At 38.6% G+C, this 20,214-nt stretch overlaps 1 protein-coding gene across 2 annotated transcripts in view; it reads right to left on the bottom strand.

Moving 5' to 3' along the window:
• ADCY2 (adenylate cyclase 2) overlaps window positions 1-20,214 on the bottom strand; it is a 194,346-nt gene that overhangs the window by 81,771 nt on the left and 92,361 nt on the right. For both annotated transcript variants that reach the window (XM_069808829.1, XM_069808830.1), the window contains one exon: window positions 13,141-13,290. In XM_069808829.1, coding sequence (XP_069664930.1) covers window positions 13,141-13,290 — 150 coding nt within the window. The remainder of the gene's footprint in view (window positions 1-13,140; window positions 13,291-20,214) is intronic.

Here is a 20,214-nt window from a genome sequence, read left to right as displayed (position 1 = left end):
TTGAGGGGTTCTAAATGGGTCTAATTCTTACCAATTCCCTGTTTTATGTCTATTGTTTTGGAATCCCTGTTTATATACTGATGCCAGCACATTTGTACACATGAATATGAATTAAATATACTGTAAAAACAAATACCAAAGCTGCAGCTGATTGATTTTGGTAGTGTTATTTCTAATGGCAAATATGCCATGGATGAATTAAATCTACTCTTTGATTACTACACCTAACTAACTTCCAAGCTTTTGAGAAATTTGGAAATAGCTTGTGACTTCTTTACCCAAAATCCTTTTTGATAATTTCCAGCATACATCATCAATATACTCCATGCCTTTATTTAATTTGATGAATTTTGAAACTCCACATTTTAAACATGGATTAACAGATCTATCCATCAGAAAAACATATTGACAATGAAGACTGTGTTGCTGTTCAACAAGATAAAATTAAAGGAAACCAGAAGGTAATTTTGAAGACACACCCTTTTCTGAGTAAATGGAATAACTGATAAACTTTTACCACATAATTCACAAGATCATAATTTATTATTTATCACTGGAAACTCAGCAATATGGGCACATAATACTGACTATTTAGCATACAGGAACCATAATTCCTAGAAAGGGAGGCAGAACTTAAAATTTACATCTTTAGTGTAGCAGGATGCTTGTTTTCATATTTGGCTCCTGTTCCAGTCCTCTTGGTGAAATTTTTTTACTGCTTAAAAACTCCTTCTGCATGGTATTAGCAAAGGTTACAGAATATGTACTTCTTTTTCACGCTAGCATTGCTGTTCCCACCATTTACACTATATAATTTTGAAGAAAATGGAAGAAGAAAAGAAAAATATTTCTCTATGTTTTCAGCCATTTGTAGTAAGAAATGCTATAAAATATACTTTTTCATTTTTATTAGCACACTATCATTTTTCCTAAGACAAAGGGAGCCAATTTCCTTTTCGGTCCTGATTTGGTAAAGCCTCCAAGGCACACCTTAAAATGGTTGTCCTCCTCACGACAGCCTCATAGCTGTATTCAGCAGCACTTGCACTGCCACATCCAGCGCAGTTTAGCAACATGCAAATGCTAAGCCCTGCCAAGAATCCACAGAACATGTGCTAAATACACTGTCATGTTCTGATGAATCAGGGCCTTCCTACAGAAAAGTGCCCTATATATTCAGTTCGGGTTGCTACAGAACTTGCTTGTTAGCAGTTTGCAATCTCAGTATGAAAAAATAATTGGTTTTTTCCAAGGGATGCGACTGGAAGGGAAGAAAGGAAAACCAAATGTTATTCTCCAAATGCTGCACTCTGAGTCAAGTGCATCCATCTAAACGAGAGCCACTGGGAGGTGCAGCAGAAGGAACCTTTCAGAAGACAGGATGGAGCAAGCAGGGAGAGAGCAGGAAGAAGAGGGATATTACTCTGCTCCAGTGCAACTGACTTCTGAAGAGTAGACTGTCAACCAAGCATGAAGGTGACAGGAAGATTTCCTAGAGACCCAGAAGGGACATGCTGAGGTTGCTTCAAAGCTGGAAGCCACTAGAAGCTGTTGAACTAGAGGGCTTTCTGGAAAGCTGGAGGACACTCTGTCCTGCAAGGACTCAATGAGAGAGTTATTTTCAAGTCTTGGTATTTCCTCCGTTTCATCAGCAATTCTGAGTTTTCCTTGGTTGAAGTGTTAACTTCAATTCTAAATAAGTTAACTGTGCTGTAAATAAAACCCAATTTTTTTGAGACTGGCAGCTATTCCACCCAAGGACCTATATGAGTCATGTTCTGTCATACCAAGTGTGGTTTAAAGTTTGAATAAACTTTCTCAGTGATCCAGCAGTGTTAAGCCTTTGCAGCTATGCCTACTCCTGTATAGACTGCAGCCCATGCAATGAGCAAATTCTATAAATTCTTTGGGGGCAAACGGTTTTTTCATATTTGGGCAAGTTAAGAGAAACTTTAATTGCAGAAGCTCATCCCCTAGCTCATAACAACTGCTGTTCAAAGAATGACGCTGCACATACACAAGGCAACTCTGATTTAATGCTTGACAGATAGAAGTCTGAATATTAGCTGTCTTGTGCGGTATCAGTTCCTCTGCTACCCTCCCATATCCTTTTCCTTGTGTAGTCTCCAAAGAAGCCTGGTGCTTTGGTCTGAGACTGTATGCTGAAATACTGACAGCTGTTTCAGTGCAACCAGACCATCTTTCTTTGGCAAACCTACAGCTCTTCCAGCAGGGTAAAATTCATTGAATTCAAGACAGTAATAGCAACCCAGACCAGTCACCTCACATTTGCCCGCACAACTTCTTCAAAGTTTGTTTTTCTCCCAACACTAAGGGGAAGGTGACAGTTTAATAACAACTTCCTCTGCTGGTTTCAGCTCACTTTCCTCATCTATAGGTTCACACTTGTGCTCTTCAGATGCTTGTTTCTAGTACCTAACAGCAGCACATTGAAAGGATGACTCCCCGATTTACATTTTCCATTCAAGTGGTACAGAAATCCAACAGCATATGCAATACCGTATTTTCATGTTTCTGCTTCCAGTGCAGAGGAAGGGAGTAAACAGAAAGGAACAAAATATGGCCCAGGAGGAACTGGAAGACTAGCAATAAATCGTGTTTCTTCAGTGTGATATAGGAGACAGAAAGGAAAAATGGCTGTGCCAGCTGGCCAGATTTAAAATACCTTCAATTACCTAAATCTGATGCGTTTGCTTTTTTTTAAAATGGTCAACAAGAAGGTGTGGGGCTACACCAAAAGCTGCGGCCCAAGCTACACTGCAAGATGCAGCAGTAAACTTAGTTCTTATTTTCAAACACTAGCCAGAAACATTTTTATGAAGAAGAAGCAAGGAAAATGCCTGCTGTTAATTTTACAGTAACAATTGGCCCTACCCTCAATATCCATGTTATTTCATAAACAGATACATCCGCCTGCAGTAAAGCAAGGAAAGAAACAGCAAACCTGCACCTTATGAATTCCAGTAAAATTACTCTTTCAGTATTCTTTTCATCTTCCTAAGACTTCACCTTGCAATAAATGCTGTAATGAGTCTTCCATAAACATGGCAAACTCCTTTCTCCCACAATGAATGCAGAAACATAAAAAAAAGTATTTACTAGATTTGCTATGGGGAATCACATGAATTAGTTCCTGAATCTGAACTTACTCTGAAAAAGATCAATCAGTTCATTTCTGTACAGTTAAAAAAACTCCCTCATGCTTCTTTCTAATCGTTGTTAAACTTACAGTAACATTTCTCTTTTGAATGTTAATTTAATTTGGCAAAAAGATAAAAATCCATTTTTTTTAATTTTTCAAATTTTTCAGTATACCCTTTCATCTAAGCAAAATTTTAGATGCCCCGGCAGTTATTTAAAATTACTCTATTACCAATTTGCATTCATGATAACAAAGTATTAAGCATTACGCTCTTTAAAACTTTTACTATTTATTTTTATATGCACTTACATTCTGTATCAACAGGCACTTGAATTCACCCAACATGACTTACAAGAGTAGGTAACTTAAGTGTGTTTAAGGCATGACTTTCTGAAGATACCTTTCTGAAAATGTGCATTAACTTTTTTCTATTTGTGATTTATAAAATTAAGTACTGTATACCAGCTTACAAGTTCAAAGGGTGCAGGTATGACAGAATGCCATAAATTTGTATTTTTCAAACTTCTTAAAGCTGAGACTAGCATCATGAAATTAAAACTAAACCAAAACACAAATTAACTAAACCTAGCACGCCATCTTCTTATTCTGCTGTAATTTGTTACAACAATACTCTTATGTGTATATCGGTATATATAAAAATCCTTTCATTTCAATAATGCAGTGTATTCAACAATGGATGATATGTAACATTCAAATATAAGTTATCCTACATCATGTCTAGTCCCTTTGAAAAAAGCAATTAACCCAACACCACAGCTCTACAGCTGAAAGGCCAAAATCTTCCTTTTCTGAATGAAGAAAACTTAGGAGCATATTCTCCTGCATAGGTATTACCCTGCCCATAGGTATCAGGCACAAGGCAGACGGGAACTTGTAGCAATGGGGGCAGAACAGCAACACGGCACCAGTTATAACTACCCCAAAGCGACGGGTATGGTGCGGTTACAGCAGCCCTTGCAGTGCCGTTTGCTCATTTGCTCAACAGCACATCTTTCACTGAGGGGCAAACAGCCCTGTGTCCCTGCTAACACAGGCAGTGACTCAGAAGTAGCTGTCGCTGCACTCACCCTGCAGCTGATGCCAGAATGTTCCCAATGCCAAACCTACCTCACAAAATAAAAACCTCTTTAGAGGGCAATTTAATATTTTTTTTTTAATATGTGGGCTTTTCAGACTGAGAAACTGATTCATTCATTAAGGCTAGGCTAAGCACCTAACCAACTCAAGCACACATTTCCATGGAATGAAAACCCTACATTGTATCATACCAGTAATTTTATTTTCATTCCTACTTCTTGAAAATGTGTCTTACTACCTACCCATATTAACAATTTGAAATTCCAGGATCATTTAAGATAAGCCACTGTACTGCAGAACTGCAAGTGACTTTGTGCATTTCAGAAATAATAAAGTTGACTTGTCAGCTAATGCTAGATTTTTCAGTTACATTACCCACTCTTTCTTCCTCTCGGTGAAATGTGTCTCATTGCAGGTAAATGACTAGTTGTTGTGATACTTTTAGGAGAAACAGTTTAATTTATGAAAGAGAATTTCAGATATTACGTCTGGAAAGGGAGGAAGGCAGTGAGTCACTTAAAACACGACAATGGTACGTAGAGTCTACGCTTATGCTCAAGAAGAGACAGAAGAGTTTTGGCAGTGGTTCTCTCTTTGAATCCAGTAGCAATGCAGCTCTTTTCTAACTGTAAGAAATGTGATATATCAAAGACAGAGACTGAACCATATGCTGATCTTGTATCAGATTTTTCATGACCATTAAAGAAACCAAACTCGCTTGAAAATTACTATTCCATGGTAAATCTCTTAATGATTTCAGCTCCCAGAAGAGGAGGTGGAAGAATGCCCTCTGACGCAGGGATATGAGGACAAAGAGGCTGCATAAGCTGACAGGAGGAGGATGCAGAAATGAGTATCAGTGGCTAGTTGGGAGAACTCTGGTCAAGTACTTTCATGGACTAAATGCTTGGCCCTTCCTACACCTAGCAAAGGTACCCAGGCTATACCAGCCACAGCCTTTCCAGACCTGAACCCACATCCTGGATAAGGCGGTTTTGGAGTCTGCTGCGTGTGCACATTATGCCTTTTTCCACTTTGCCCCTGCACCACAGTTGTTTATTATGATTTGAAGAGAGCTTTTTGAATGTCTTATAATCATTTTCAGTGAGGATTCCGTACATTAACATGTTTTTAAATCTGAGAAGTACCACTGAACATGATCAACTCGAAGCTTTCTGAAACAAGGTTTGAGGGATCCCCTATAATGCTCTGTCAGGATCCGAGTCACCTTCAGGGCATCTGGAGATACCTGTAGAGGATAAAAATCCCCTGGTGCATGCTGTTAGGGCTTTCTTGATTTTAACAGTGATGTCAGTGAACAGCACCACATTTTAATGTGATTTTGGGGGTTAAAAGGATATTGAATCTCTTCTGAAAACTTTCGCTCTACTTTGAGCAGTGGCACCATTGCAGCCACTCCTTCAGCTCCCTCTCTTACAAGTTCACCTCATCTCTCATGGCTCTCCGTAGTCCACAGTTTAGTTGTCCAGCCCCATTGCTTATGTAAGATCCCAAAAGGGTTGAAGTCCTTATCCACTTCCATACCGTTGGATTTTTTTATCTTGTCACTGAGACTCTGATCACCTAGTTTACTCCTACTAGTATGGAAAACAATAGCATGTTTTTTCTGGAAATCACTGTAAACCATCACTATGACTAACAGACACTTATCGCATGGCTTCTACATTTTTATCATAATTAGAAAAGTCATTCTCTTCCTCAAAATGGATAGCTATTTTCCTACACATATTCATAACATACACTTTCTATTTTTACCGAAGTTTCAACAAGCATCAAGCTGACTTGATTGGTTTTTTAAGTATGTCCCTGACAGTACATCACAAATTTTGCAGATCTTACAACCACCTGCATTTTAAGGCATCCCTAACACATGCAGTTCTACTTAGCTGTCATCAGAGTTTCCTGACATGCACCCACTGCATCCATGTTTACATTCCACATGCACTACACTACAGCGCTGCCACTTCCTTTTCTCTTAGGTGCATCTTCACTCACAGTTGTCCTGGTTTCGGCTGGGATAGAGTTAATTTTCTTTCTAGTACCTGGTAGAGTGTTATGGTTTGGGTTCAGTATGAGAAGAATGTTGCTAACACACTGATGTTTTCAGTTGTTGCCAAGTAGTGTTTAGACTAAGTCAAGGGTTTTTCAGCTTCTCATGCTCAGCCAGCAAGAAGGCTGGAGGGGCACAAGGAGTTGGGAGGGGACACAGCCAGGGCACCTGACCCCAATTGGCCAAAGGGACATTCCATACCATGGGACGTCATGCCCAGTATATAAACTGGGGGGAGCTGGCCTGGGTGGCTCCGTGGCTTGGGTACTGGCTGGGCATCGGTTGGCGAGTGGTGAGCAACTGCACTGTGCGTCACGTGTTTTGTATATTCCAATCCTTTTATTATTGTTATTGTCATTTTATTATTATTATCATCATCATTATTAGTTTCTTCCTTTCTGTTCCATTAAGACTGTTCTTATCTCAACCCACGAGTTTTACCTTTTTCCTTCCGATTCTCTCCCCCATCCCACTGGGAGGGGAGGGAGTGAGTGAGCGGCTGCGTGGGGCTTAGTTGCTGGCTGGGGTTAAACCACGACAACACTGTTGACACCTGTCAACCAATTCACCTTCAGCCAGTCATATCTTTTAAATGCTAATGTATGCTATGCCATGCAACAACGTACTTATGTCTTTTACAGGCTGGATAATAAATTTAACTGAATGAAAAAATTTAGGAAGAAACTGCGGTACAATGATTTATGTGAGTAAGTTATAGTACATCTATTTATAGCATTACAGAGCCTTTTAATGATAGGCTGTTGGCATAATTGAGAATCCTTGCACAGAGCTTGGACAAAAACACTAACAACAACAATAATACATAATTGCATTTTATATGCAAAAATTAATGGGACTTCAGCTAAGAGCAATATGTTATTCACATGCTACTGATTCTAAATTGGGTTGTGACATATCGTTTGTTCCTCAAACTCATTGCAGATGGATATATTAATTTACAAGAACTCTAGAAATGCATATGGGGAAGAAAAATTAGCTCTACAGTTTAGACAAAATGAGGAAAATGGCATAGAAGGAATATATTAATAGAGCAACAAAAGATTACATATAAAAGAAAGATTTAACATAAAAAGCTAGTATAAGAAGAAAAACAAAAAAGCTTGTGATTTCACTTAAATTCTCTTGTTAGAGCAATAAAAAAACCCCCAGACATCCTTGGACAGATTTGCAGAGTATTTATATGTCACAATAACAGTCCCAGGCACACTAACACTTCCATCTTCTATTTTTATAACTACTGTAACAAGCTGAACATATTTTTTTCCCTATGGTACCAGAAAACAAATGTTCATTCTTAACGTATGGTGACCATGCAAGGATGTATTTTAAAATAACCTGGAAGAATATCTTAAAAAGAAGGAAGACTACCTGTGCAAATTTTTTTTTGTAAATATGGAGAGAAAATGGAGTTGTTATTTATTTAAAATTCCATTCTTCACAAGACAGATTTTGTCCAGCAGTCTTCACATTGCAAAATCAGAAATGAGGAGTTACTCATCTGGAGTAAACCTCTTTACTGTAATTGTGCTTTTAAAGAGTGTTGTCAGTGTGGACTATTACAGCTGCACATAATCCCTATGAGCACTAGGCCTTTTTTTAATTAATTAAAAAAAAAATGTAGCCCCAGTTGTTGCAGCGCATCAGCCCTGGGCTGCCTGAGGGTTCCCTTCAATGCTGTAAAGGCCATTATTAAAGGTATCTGTGACTGACTGACTCATGCATAAAACCAGACGTGACCTATAAACCAATGGGAATTTAACAAAGTCAAGTTATATCCTTATTTTCCCTCAGTCCTCTCACATTTTAAAGATCACAGTACCCAATATAGCTTAGAGTTGGGGTGTAAGGTAGGTATCGGGACCTATTCTGGCTAGAGCATTTCTCAAGGTTCACATATGCGACTGGAGAAAGGCAGTCTTCCACAGCTGACATTCCTTCCAAACACAGGAAACAGAGAAGAGCATAAAATCATTAAAAGGCATGCAAAACAGTTCTGGAGAAGCAACTTTCTCTGAGCAATAGAAATAAAGGGAGTTTAATCAGAGCTGGTGGGGCCAAAGGAAGACTAAAATGCACAGCAGAAAGACTACCAATTTTAATTCTAGTAATGACATGTAGGTTAATAGAAAGGATTGGCACCTCACCCATGTATATGTGTATGAACATGCCTGGATTCTAATGGCTTCTAAAATTTAAAAGACCAAAACTAGTTTTTGTTTTTCCTGCTTACTAGCCTTGAAGCTATGCGGGAAAAAAAAAGGAAAATGAGGAAGCTCCTAGAAAAACTATTCTATGTTCATGAAAATATTAATAGCTTATATTTTAAAATGCATTAATTGAATTTACAGGAATCCACATTTTATATATTAGTTCCAAATAATATATTTCAAATGTTTCTGTTCTTTACTAACAGCCTCAAATCTCAGGAATGTATGAGGCTTCTCTGTTTTAGATTAATTTAAAAACAATTTTGAAATATTTCAGTTCCTGTAATGAATGGTATTGCTTCACCATGTTTCGGTGAAAAAATTAAAATCCCACTCGATGACTTGAAACCTCATTCATTTTCATCTGCTACCCAAGTGTTGTTTCTAAAACCATCATTATACTGCCTGCTTTGCAAAGACAGTGTTTTAGAGAACCCACTGAACACCAACACCTTACAAACACCTCCCTGAGATGTTGTAAGAATTTCTCAGTTTATATTCCTATGTCTCATGATGCAAAGCACCAGGAGTGAGGGAGAAGAGCAATTATGCTAACTGCTTGTCAACGTTAAGATCTTGCACTCAGTGTTAGTGAGTCATCACCCCTACAAACTGTCAGCCAGGCCATATCAGTGAGACAAGTAACATTATAAGAGGCTATTTTAAATATGTATCTTGAAATAAGGCTGTAATTAGCAGAGGTCAGCATAGTTTCACGTTTCACTTTTACATACACTGAGAAGACAGAAAAGCCATGTGAGAAACACCGAAGTGGCCACTGAAAATACTGCCAGGAGTTTAAAAGTGACTCTCACAACAAAGCACATTAATGGAAATAAAGCCCAGAGCGTCCAGCGTCATCAAACACAGCCCTACGAAACCACAGTTCGTGAAGGTGTGGTTTGCAACACGCCTGAACATCTATGCATCTTCACCTGCCGGCAAACACACGCTCTATAGTGCAAACGCAAGCCAAGCCTAAGCATGACCCCTATGCCATAAACCACATGAAGCTGTAAAGGCCCTGGGGGCACTGACTGGCCTCACGGGCCCTGACCAACCTCACCCAGCCTCCACCCTCAGCCTCTGCCCAGGGCCCAGGAGCCCCACGGCACCTCAGCCTCCCCACGGCGCTGTGCCGTAGGAGCTAGCTCCGGAGCCTGTTGATCCTGGCCCCTGGACAGGCAGACCTCCCGGCTTCCCCAGACCTGCCTAGCAATTGCTGGACCTGACCCTGAGCTGTGGGTGGACCTCAGACCTGCCCCGTCACTGCAGACCTGGCTGGTGTCCTTTGCTCCACCCTGGCCGCCAGCAAGCGGGTTTGCCCGGCTCGGCCCGTGCTGCGGGATGGGGCCCTGGGTGATGAGGGTCCTGTGCTGCTGGGAGGTGTCCTCAGCCATGGCTTCCCGCCCCTCGGGAGCCGCCAGCCTTTGCTGCGCCCCGAGGGAAGCACGCAGGGGGCTGTGGGGGTACAATATGCCTGACTTGTACTTCGGTGTATAAACGCACAACCCTATTTCACCAGACACTGGTGTATGCTGGTCTCGCTCGGAAACCATGAATTTGGCGTTTCTCTTGAGTTCTTTGGCGTAACTCTTGAGTGGTAATTCAATATACTTATCTATTGATACGACCAAATTGGTGTTCTCAAAAAAGGCTCTTCAAAGACACACAAAAAAACCCAGCTGAAAAACAACAGCTGGCTACGTTTGTATGAGCCTACTCTCCAGCAAAACAAAAGGAAATCCATGGGATGATTTGGAACGTAAATTGCACATCTTTCAAAAACAATTATAAAAGACATGATGTCCATGATCTGGAAAAATCGGCAAATTTGATCTGTAGCCCTAAGCATTTAGAAGCACATCCTATGCTCTGCAGCGGTATAAAAGTAGCTTGTGTTAGTTCTCACTCCAGTAAATTAGATTTTTCTCATTAAAGAGATGTAGAATGAAGGGTCATGCTACAACCTTTCGGAGACTAATAAAGGCCTTGATCAAACTCGACGCTTTTTAAAATGCACCTGCTCCTACTCTTTCAATGTATCCCAATCCTCTAAAAATAGTCAGCAATATAATTGACTTGCTCCCTGAATACTAACAATGTGGATGATCTTCCGTATCTTCTTGGCAAAACAAGCAGTATTAAAAGACAGACTAAAGTACATCCACTTCTGAACTAAAGTTTGCAAACAAAGAAGTATGTTAACCCTGGGAAAAAAAACCACAACAACTTAGCAAATTAATCTTCATTTACCTTTTCACATTTAAATATCTAGCATTCATAAGTGTGATAATAAGGAGGTGCACCTCCTTGCCTTTTTGGTTGGAAAAACTGGCATGAGATAAAGGACATATTATGGGGTTGAGAGGATAAAGGCTAAAGAAATCTATATAAGAAGATCAGATGAGCTAATGGTTCATCGGAGGTCAAAAAGATCATTAGCATTCATAGAACAGTTCACTTACTTCTGTTTAATGAGACATTGATGCACCTGTTATTAACGCAGACCTGCAATACACTACTTAGAGCTCTGTAGATGTCTTAACTAATTTGATATATTTATTTCTACCAGTTCACAAATATGACAACGCATACTTTTATATATATATAACAAAATACATACAATATCCTTCATTATTCTATAACACCACCACAATTTATCAATGAAAGATAGCTGTTTCTGCTTTCCATCTTGCTGGGCTCCAGTGTATTAGAAACACAACTGCTACAAACCACAAAGAGGAAGCACCTGGCACAGAATTTCAGGTATTTTTGCTTCTCTCCATTGTCAGGTTCTCAACCGTTTCTGCAAGACCTTCAGAAATGCCAGGAAATCAAAACTACTTACTTATGTCTTTCCATAGAAATTTGTAGTGTTTAGCAAATAATACACATTTACAGAAACCACCAGCTAGCAATATGTCTAACTACTGCCTTCTACAAGCAGCATCCTTACCCCTTTGAGCTCACCTACTGACAGTGTCCAGTAACACACCCTCCTACTTCTTGCAGATACTCCAATGGATTTCCAATGCCTGTAGGAACCGATAGCAGAAACCTGGGCCCTTACAACTGTGCTCAGCAAGCTAAGAGCTCAGGTCTCTGCTGGATAAGGGAGACCTTGATGCCTGCCATGAATTATGCTGTTTGATTATGGTCTGCATACATCCTTCTGGCATCTGAGGCCTAAGCACAGGGAACAGTGTTAACCATCTTCTACAAAGCCACCATGAGCCTAGAAGCCATCACATCAGCCCTACATCACTGGAGACTGCCCAATCTGGCGTGGTGCTGCTCCCAGATACCTGGCATTGGTTGTTCTGCACTCACAAGCTGTCTCACTGGAACTAATTTGGAGATACTCTTGCCCGTTTTCTCAACAGATAGTAAAATGTGCATTGTGTACTACCAGTTATAAAGCCTACTGATTCACTGCACACAGCTCATGGAGGCAGAGGTGGAAACTTGTACATGACTGCTCTTACACAACCTTTCCTGCAACAGTACCTTATGCAGATTTTGCATCTACTCATCAAAGCCTGCCTTTACTGTAAAATGTTCTCCTTAAGACTACCTTAGAAGTTTTGCAGCAACTTTGGCCAGCATGCAAACCAAGTGCCCAGCAGAGTAAGGCTAGCCCTCTGGACACACAGGACCTGTTGGTCCTGGTATGGACCCTCCATTTGCTTTTTCTGCAAGAAAAAGTATTGGTGATGGATCTTGAAAACCTTCATTTAAAATGGTGACAGGTATTTGTGAGACAGACATGACAGTTAAGGTCAGCTGGGACATACAAGGTGTACATCTGCACTTTTTGTGACAACAGAAACATGTCAGTGAAGGCTCTATTCTCTGACCCATAACAGTTCATAGAAGTTTTAGTCCGGTGACCTTCAAAGCAAAATACACATATCTTCTTTACTACTTGATGAACTAATTTGTATTTCAAATTCCCTTAAATGAAGCACCTATCTGTCAGGATGATAGGCACTGTACAGAACTTGCAAAGAGAAAAAGAACTATATAAAGCAATCAGAGAAGCCTTTTATTCAGCTGCTACAATAAATGACAGGTAGTCTCATTATGCAATTCCCCTAGCTCCTCTTAACATACCTGACCCCTAGAACTGTATCACATGATTCATCAGTATTGTAGTTTCAAATATTTTCCAAACACTGCAGTAATATCTTCTCACAGTGATTTTGCAGTATCGGTCTTGTGCATGGAGAACTGAAGATTCCCAAAGTGCACATGTACCTCTCACAGCGCATTCAATGAGGACAACAAAAGAGATGGTGTGCAAACAGAATCTATATAGCATTTTAAACTTTATCATAAAATATTTTCATAGAACAAATGAAAGAAAACATGTATATGACAACATAAATAATTACAATACCTTCTTATATTCAGATGGAAATTGTGCACAACCTTGTTCAAAAGACCTTGCATATTTCGTTAAGTAACTTTAAGTAATTCATTAAGTGTTCTTGCATTAGCAAACTGGATTATATAGTGATGAATGGGGGGATAGTGTGAAAACAGCAAAACAGACCCAGACACAGGTGTGACTTTACCTGTTGCCTCTTCTCAAATTCTAACTTGATACGGGATTTGATGCAGTTGCACGTGTCCTGATACGTCTGCTGCAGCGCAAGTTCCATGAGGTGCTTGTGGTATGCTCCTGCCAAGTTTCCGCAGATAAAAATGATTACATTTGCCAATATCTAGGGGGTTAAAAAAAAAAGTGTCAGGGAATTTATATGAATAAATTAACGCAACATAATCCTAACCTGCAATGAAAGATAGCTGTAGTTGCTGCAGTTATGTATTTTGCTTTTGTTTGATTTTTAGCAAAGGTTCACTTTTCAAAAAGCCTTCACAATTGGTGGCAAAATCCCAAGCAATAATACTATTTTAATTTAGGATTAAATAAGAATGATAATGAACAAGATGTTTGCCTACTCAATGAGGTATACATTTTCTGAAATTCAGCTCATGTTCTACATCCACTGCTGAGTATTAATTAGGTGGGATCATGATCTACTGATGTAAAACAATAGCTATGGCTCCTAATAGCAACATCAGAAGTCATGTTATTGCCATGCTCTTTTGGCAAGAAATTTTCTTTTGCAGTGCCATATGATTAAGGGGTGAAAAGTTTCACCTACATCAACAGCCTGCCCTGCATTTTACTTCAGCCTGACCCACTGCTATCTGTCAGTGACCTCTAGATACTAACCTTGGTGACGGTAAGCTATGTTTAAGTAGCAAGATCTGACATCTCTCTACTAGAATATACTTTTCACTACTACCTAAAAAAAATGCATTTGCCTAAAACACAAAACTTAATCTATTTAGGGTCAAACTTACAGCATCAGATGCTCAGTGTACACAACAACACATGAACATGATAAGTAAGTTCATTTAAAGAATCCAGTTTTATTTAGTAATTGTCTGGGACATTTCAGAGAGTAAAGAGAGGAGAGAGGCTGGCCTTTCCTGTGCTTGAACTTCAAAAAGAACAGAATACTGTGTGGTGATGAGAGTACTTTCAACTGTCCCCAGTTTATTGCTGCAAAAAGAGAGACACATTTACCCATCCTAGCTCACTCGGAGCAGAAGAAACACAGTAGAGTAATGAAACCAATTCCTAATTCAATAAAAAAAGGTAATATTAAAAGGGAACTGAAGCTGAGATACAGCTACAATCTGTAGAGCAGGTCTCTATCTGTAAGGCCCTAGTGTATCATATAGCCTGGGTTACAAGTACTACATGATGTCCTATTACTCATGGTCTGGAAGGGAAGGAGGCAGAAAGGAGGCTAAAATTTCATTAATTCTCCATAGTTAATCTAATCATAAGGTTTATGATAGATTTCCCCAGTGATCATTCACTGGTTGGTTTTGGTGTACCTATGTACCAGGCAATCTTCTGTGAATTGCTAGTAGTGAAAGAGCCAGAGATGTCAGAAAAAAAGTCTAATAGTATGCTACATTGGTTCGGAGAAAAGAGATAAATTGTGTTATCAACAGAAATCCATCTCCTTGAGGAACACATTTTATTCACAAAAAAATACAAGGAGTTTTAAAGCTCCTTTTATAAATGCACACTTTAAAATTAAAGTTTTAAAGAAATGCTTTTATTTTCCTCACAAATTATAACATCGTTACAGGCAATACCTGTTCCTCCATCTGTGACATGTCTGACATCTCACCTCTCATGGTTCCACAAAGCTAAAAGTGGGAACTATATACCCTTGCCACAAAAAGGATCAATGTTTTCAATTTGATAAAACTTCTCTTTCTTTTCCTAAAACTTTAAGATCATGGCATTATGATGTTTCTAAAAGCAACATCCGAGTTCTTAAAATTTTCTAAAATACATAAATGTAAAAACAAGGAGAAAAATCTAAATATTTCACTTTCTCCAAAGAACCTCTGTTATGAAGTAGAGGGATAAGAAATAGTTTAAATGAAACATTTCACAACAGCCGATAATTTAAAAAACCATAAGAGATGATGGTGTACAGAAAAAAATCTGAACTCAAAATACTTTTCTATTTCTTTGTAAATCACAACTGCTTCATTCTACTTTGATGTCAGCATCGTCACATACTCTCAGCAGACACGGATCTTGTGTGACAGATTACAGTGCAGGGATAGGGTGTTCCAACTGGCTGGTTTTTTAAATGAAATTATGAAATGAGAACAAATGCCTGAAAATAAAGATTGCTGGACATAGAAAATTCTGAGATAGGCAGTGGGAAGGTTTAGTAACAAAATGAACACTGAACTGAACTGAAATCAACAGTGTGCTGTCATAATCTCTATGCAGAGCTCATTGTTGAAAAGCCACACACAAACTTCTAAATGTATTGTCCAGCTTCATAAAGTTACAGACTATTTAAAACTTTAGGCATATAACCAGTCAAAAAAAAAATAAAATACTGTGATGGGTAGATGGAGGAGTAAATTATGAGTATCATCTTCACAGCCATAGAAAAACAGATTACAGTTTTATGACTGAACTAGCTGAAGTGAGAAAATAGATGGAAACAAGTGACTGACAGGCAAGGAAGCTAATTAACCAGGCTTTTCAGATTCTCAATGGGGTAATTCAGCCCACATGAAGCTCTGTGCTGGCTTCCAGTACCTGAATTAGGCTGTTCAAAGACAACTCAGATATCTCAGCCATTGCCATACTCAGTGTAGATGTAACACTTAAGTGTGTAAGTGAATATGTAGATAGAAACTGTGTTCGAAACATCATTAGTTCTTTTGGCTAGCCTAAAGTTCATTCAGAAATGTGTCACAAGGGTATAAGCTTAGAAAAAAATTTCCAATAAATGGATGTATGGGTTTCTAACTCAGACAAACAGGTTTTTTGCCCATAGGTAGTCTGGCTTGAGTGAATATTTCTGTACTTGCCACTGAAGAGCTATTGAGTGAAATACAGATTGTCAATAGACTGTTCAACGGGAAATGCAATTAACATTGCTAAACAAAATAAACAATGTATATACTTCTTGCTAAGTGTCTCTCTTCTCCTACATCTTGCATTTGCTTCTGAACCGTGGTCCAGTTTCAACATATGAGCTGGAGACGAGCTCCATCCCAGGTTTGCTCTAAGGTCTCATAGGCATTTTACCAGAAGGAACAGGTTCAAAGTTTTCCTCAGTCCAAAAAAATTAAGTGAGCTTCCCCCTTCCTAAGCAAGCACTCTAATCAGTATGCAATCGTACAAAAAGTTCCTCCTCTTCAGGCACGTGCTCCAAGAAGACCCCATGCTGTGAATCCTACCTGTACCAAAGCATTTGGAATGAAATCCTGACTCAGTCCAGCCTTCTACCTTGTTTCTCTAGGCTAGGACTCTGCAGCTCTTTCTCTTTTCCTCTATTTTTTTTCTCCCCACCCCTTCCTCCCTTCCCCCCAGGTGAATACTGGATAATAAGAGAAGATGTGGTGGATCTTCTGGTAAGAAACTCTGCATCTTGCTGTGAGAGCTCTGATCAACTGTGCAGATAAAACTGTAGCCAAGAACCTCTGTAAGGGAATTAAGGAGTACCTGAACAGACTATGCAACATGGTTAGGGCTTCTGCCAAGGAGGACAAGCCTGAGCTGTGGAAAAGGGTGTAACTAACAACGGTAACTCAACAGCAGAAAAAGAGCAGGATGACCTCAAAGACAGTGTAGCATGAACCTAGTTCATCCCCTTTACAAACAGACACTGTATAAAAAAAAAAAACCACCACACAATATGCATAAACTCTAGTAAGCTCCCACTCAATTCACCATATGGAAACACTGAGTCACACAGCAGAAGTTCTAATCTCCCAGTACAGTCAGCGGAGAGGCAAGTCCATCTGCATCCCTTTAGATATATCCATTAAGCGTATACTGTGGTGAGGTTTCTGCTTAATCAATGAATAAATACAATGTCTACAGAAGGTGATCCACATGAGTCAAAAATTAATGCAAGGAACACCAAGATACCACCAGGAAGTATCTCTAGATACTCCAAGTACCAGCTGGTACCTCTAATCACTTAAGGAACATTACCATGCCTGATCTCTCTTCCATCTCTTTTGATGTATAGAAAACTGTATGCATTTCCAGGCAATGGGGCATTTTCTAAATTGTATTTTTACATTCAAGCACATGTATTTTTCAGCATCAGTGAATATAAAATAATCTGATGTCTAGTACTTAACTATCAAAATAGACTGTATTTAAAAGCAAATGAAGACAAAGTTACGTAGCTATGACTAATTTCTCAAGAGAGCACTAAAGTTCACTGAGTTGCTCAGAAAAATGTAGTGTATTATATAGAAGTTCAACTGATGAAAGCTATGTACAAAGGTATATGTATACAAGGAAGTACTATGCTATATAAAAATAAAAACTTACAATATAGGCTGCTGATTCTGAACTGAAGCATAAATAATTTGTTAAATTAGTTAAATATTTTAGTAACCGCTGTTCAAATACTGAATATAAATATCAGAGTTCTCAACAGAGTTCCCCCACGTGGAAAGCCTCCAGTTTATGAGTTATTTTGTTGCATTTCTTTCTTCTTAGATATTGTACAGATCCTTCCTGCAATTCTTGCATGAACAGAATTTTTACCAAAAACCCCCAACACAAACAATTAATACCTTTTTTTAACAGTTAGATCCCACTTCTCTTCTGGATAAAAAAGCTGAGGAAATGGAAGCTGAGGGGTGGGCAAGAAAGGCTATGATTTATAATGTCCTCATGGAAGTTAATGGGAGAAAAAAGAAACCTTCTGTCACTGTCAAAAGTGCAAATTCTTTAGGTCTGCAAAGCTGAATCGTCTCTCTCCTCATTTGCTCTTTCATTTGATGGTTTGTGGTGTGACTAGCCAAGCTAGGGAACAACTCTACACTTCTTTGGAACCTGTACAGTTTTAGACTCAGACAAAATTCAGCTAGGAAGAACAACACTGGGTAGAAACTGAAAAGCACCATTTAAAAAGGAAATGCGTAGCCACCATGCAAATTAGTCAGTCACATGGTTACCATGTACTATGCTAAATACCATTATTTTAGGTACATGTGTTTGGAAGGTTCTCCAGCTATTCCATGCAACACTCCTGCCCATGGAGCTCTGGCCAGTCATACGATGTTGACTTTTTCTCTTTCACATTTCCCTACGTACGGAGGTCCAAAGTCAAGAGTTCCAACATTTTAATACATTTCAGTGTCAGCAGTATCCATAGCTATGTGATAGCTCACCAGAAGGATGACAGAATTGAAAACAGGAGACAGTTTGCCCATATGGCAAGCACTGTTTCAAAACCAAGCAGTTTGGGGAGTAGACAAAATTAATGGAAGTCTGGATTCCTATGGATTTGTATCCTTTTGCCTGTTTATTTCCCTCCTTATATAATACTTCCAACTCCTCAAACAGGCCAAAGATTGTTATAGCTGACCTAAAATTAGTGATCAAGTGGTGCCTGGTCCACCAGTGGCTGGTACACAGTGTAACAACTGGCCTTTTCCTATATTCATCTTAGTGAGATCACTAAGTTGGGATCTCTATCATGAAAGCTCCTGTCTTTCATAAAGGAATGTAGCAATCTTTTGGATTTCTATTTCTGTTTCAGAGCTGATGGTAAAGGTTCAGGAATTAAAGTTACTTGAGTACAGAACACGACAGGTTGAAGGACAGACAGAATATGGGCAACTGCAGACTTACTTCCTCAGGAATTAAGAGTAAAAATAAATTTCTTTAATGACTGCAACATTATATTTAGTACTCTGAAAGGTAAAAGGAATTTAAATCCTTAAATACTCACAAAGGCCATAACAAGAACACACTACCAATGAAGAGAAGAAATAGGAAGCTCCAATATCCTCAGACCCTTTGTCTGTATCAAGGTGAATCTCAAATGTTTTTCAGAAAGATAAGTAGAAAAACAAATGGCAATTTTGCAAGAAACAACCCAATTAAAAAAAAAAAGGCCAAAAAACCTCAACCACCTAAAGATTTCTCAAAATAACTGAGAATCAACAAAAAAATAAGAGTTTTAATTACTTATTATTCCAGACATCAGCAAACTGCTCCATATTTTCAGTGCTAAAATAAATTCGGTAAAAAGTCCCTTTGTGGAAGGGGAATTGATGTCATTTTACAAGCCAGGAAGTTGTGATGCGGTATTCTAATTTGTATGTGTAATTCTCTTTGTAGCTTTTGCAATCAGAGCATTGTGGACACCAGGAGGATATTACTTTTCTGTAGTAACTGTTATTTGATGTGATTTTCTTTTTATCATTATTACAGATTGAAGTCTCTCATAACTCCAGGCTATTCTGTGGAATGACTGGATTTATTTCATTCATCTCTGAGCATACACAAAGCCTATCTATATGCCACTGTAGATGAAAACAGATCATAAACTGTAAGCTCTTGGATCAAAACCAGGAAAAATACACTAGAAACAAGAATCAGTTATGGTCCGTTTAGATCACTTCTGTGTAATACACATAATATCATTGACTCTAATTAATGACTCTTCATATTTTGAATCTAAAAAAATGTTTTGCCAGAGGGGAACTCACACTTTCTTTGTTCAGAAGGAACCAGACAGCCACAGCACTCCCCTTCCTGCCTGCAGAGAAGTCTTTTTGTGTTTACATACGCCTCTGGGATCATTTTACTTCTTTACTACTAAAACTGCTCAACACATTTGAATATACAAATAACTGAAACAAACAAACAAACAAAACAAAAATTCAAATGTATTCAGATATATATTTAGGTAAAACTAACAGTAACTTTGGATTTGGCTTGAATTTTGGAAGCAGAATCTGTGAACAACTGATACTCTCATCCATCTTAAAAACTAAAATGTTATCCCCAAAAGACTGAGATTCATTTTTAGGTCCTGGATCTGATACAGGAATGAGTACTAGCATGCTATTAAAAAAAAAAGACATTTAATACCATAAAATTTAAACTGTTTACTTCAAAAAAAATAAATCTATGGGGAAATACATCAATCTTTGTTATATTACAGAAATAGTCCCATGTCCGATTTTTGAGATACCCCCAGTCTTTTCCAATAAATTAATCTGGTTCATTCTTTAAAAAAAAAAGACTAAAATCTGTAATATAAATATATTTA

The sequence above is a fragment of the Haliaeetus albicilla genome, chromosome 21 (assembly GCF_947461875.1).
Source record: "Haliaeetus albicilla chromosome 21, bHalAlb1.1, whole genome shotgun sequence".
Taxonomy (NCBI): Eukaryota; Metazoa; Chordata; class Aves; order Accipitriformes; family Accipitridae; genus Haliaeetus; species Haliaeetus albicilla.
This window is presented reverse-complemented; position numbering and strand designations above follow the sequence as displayed.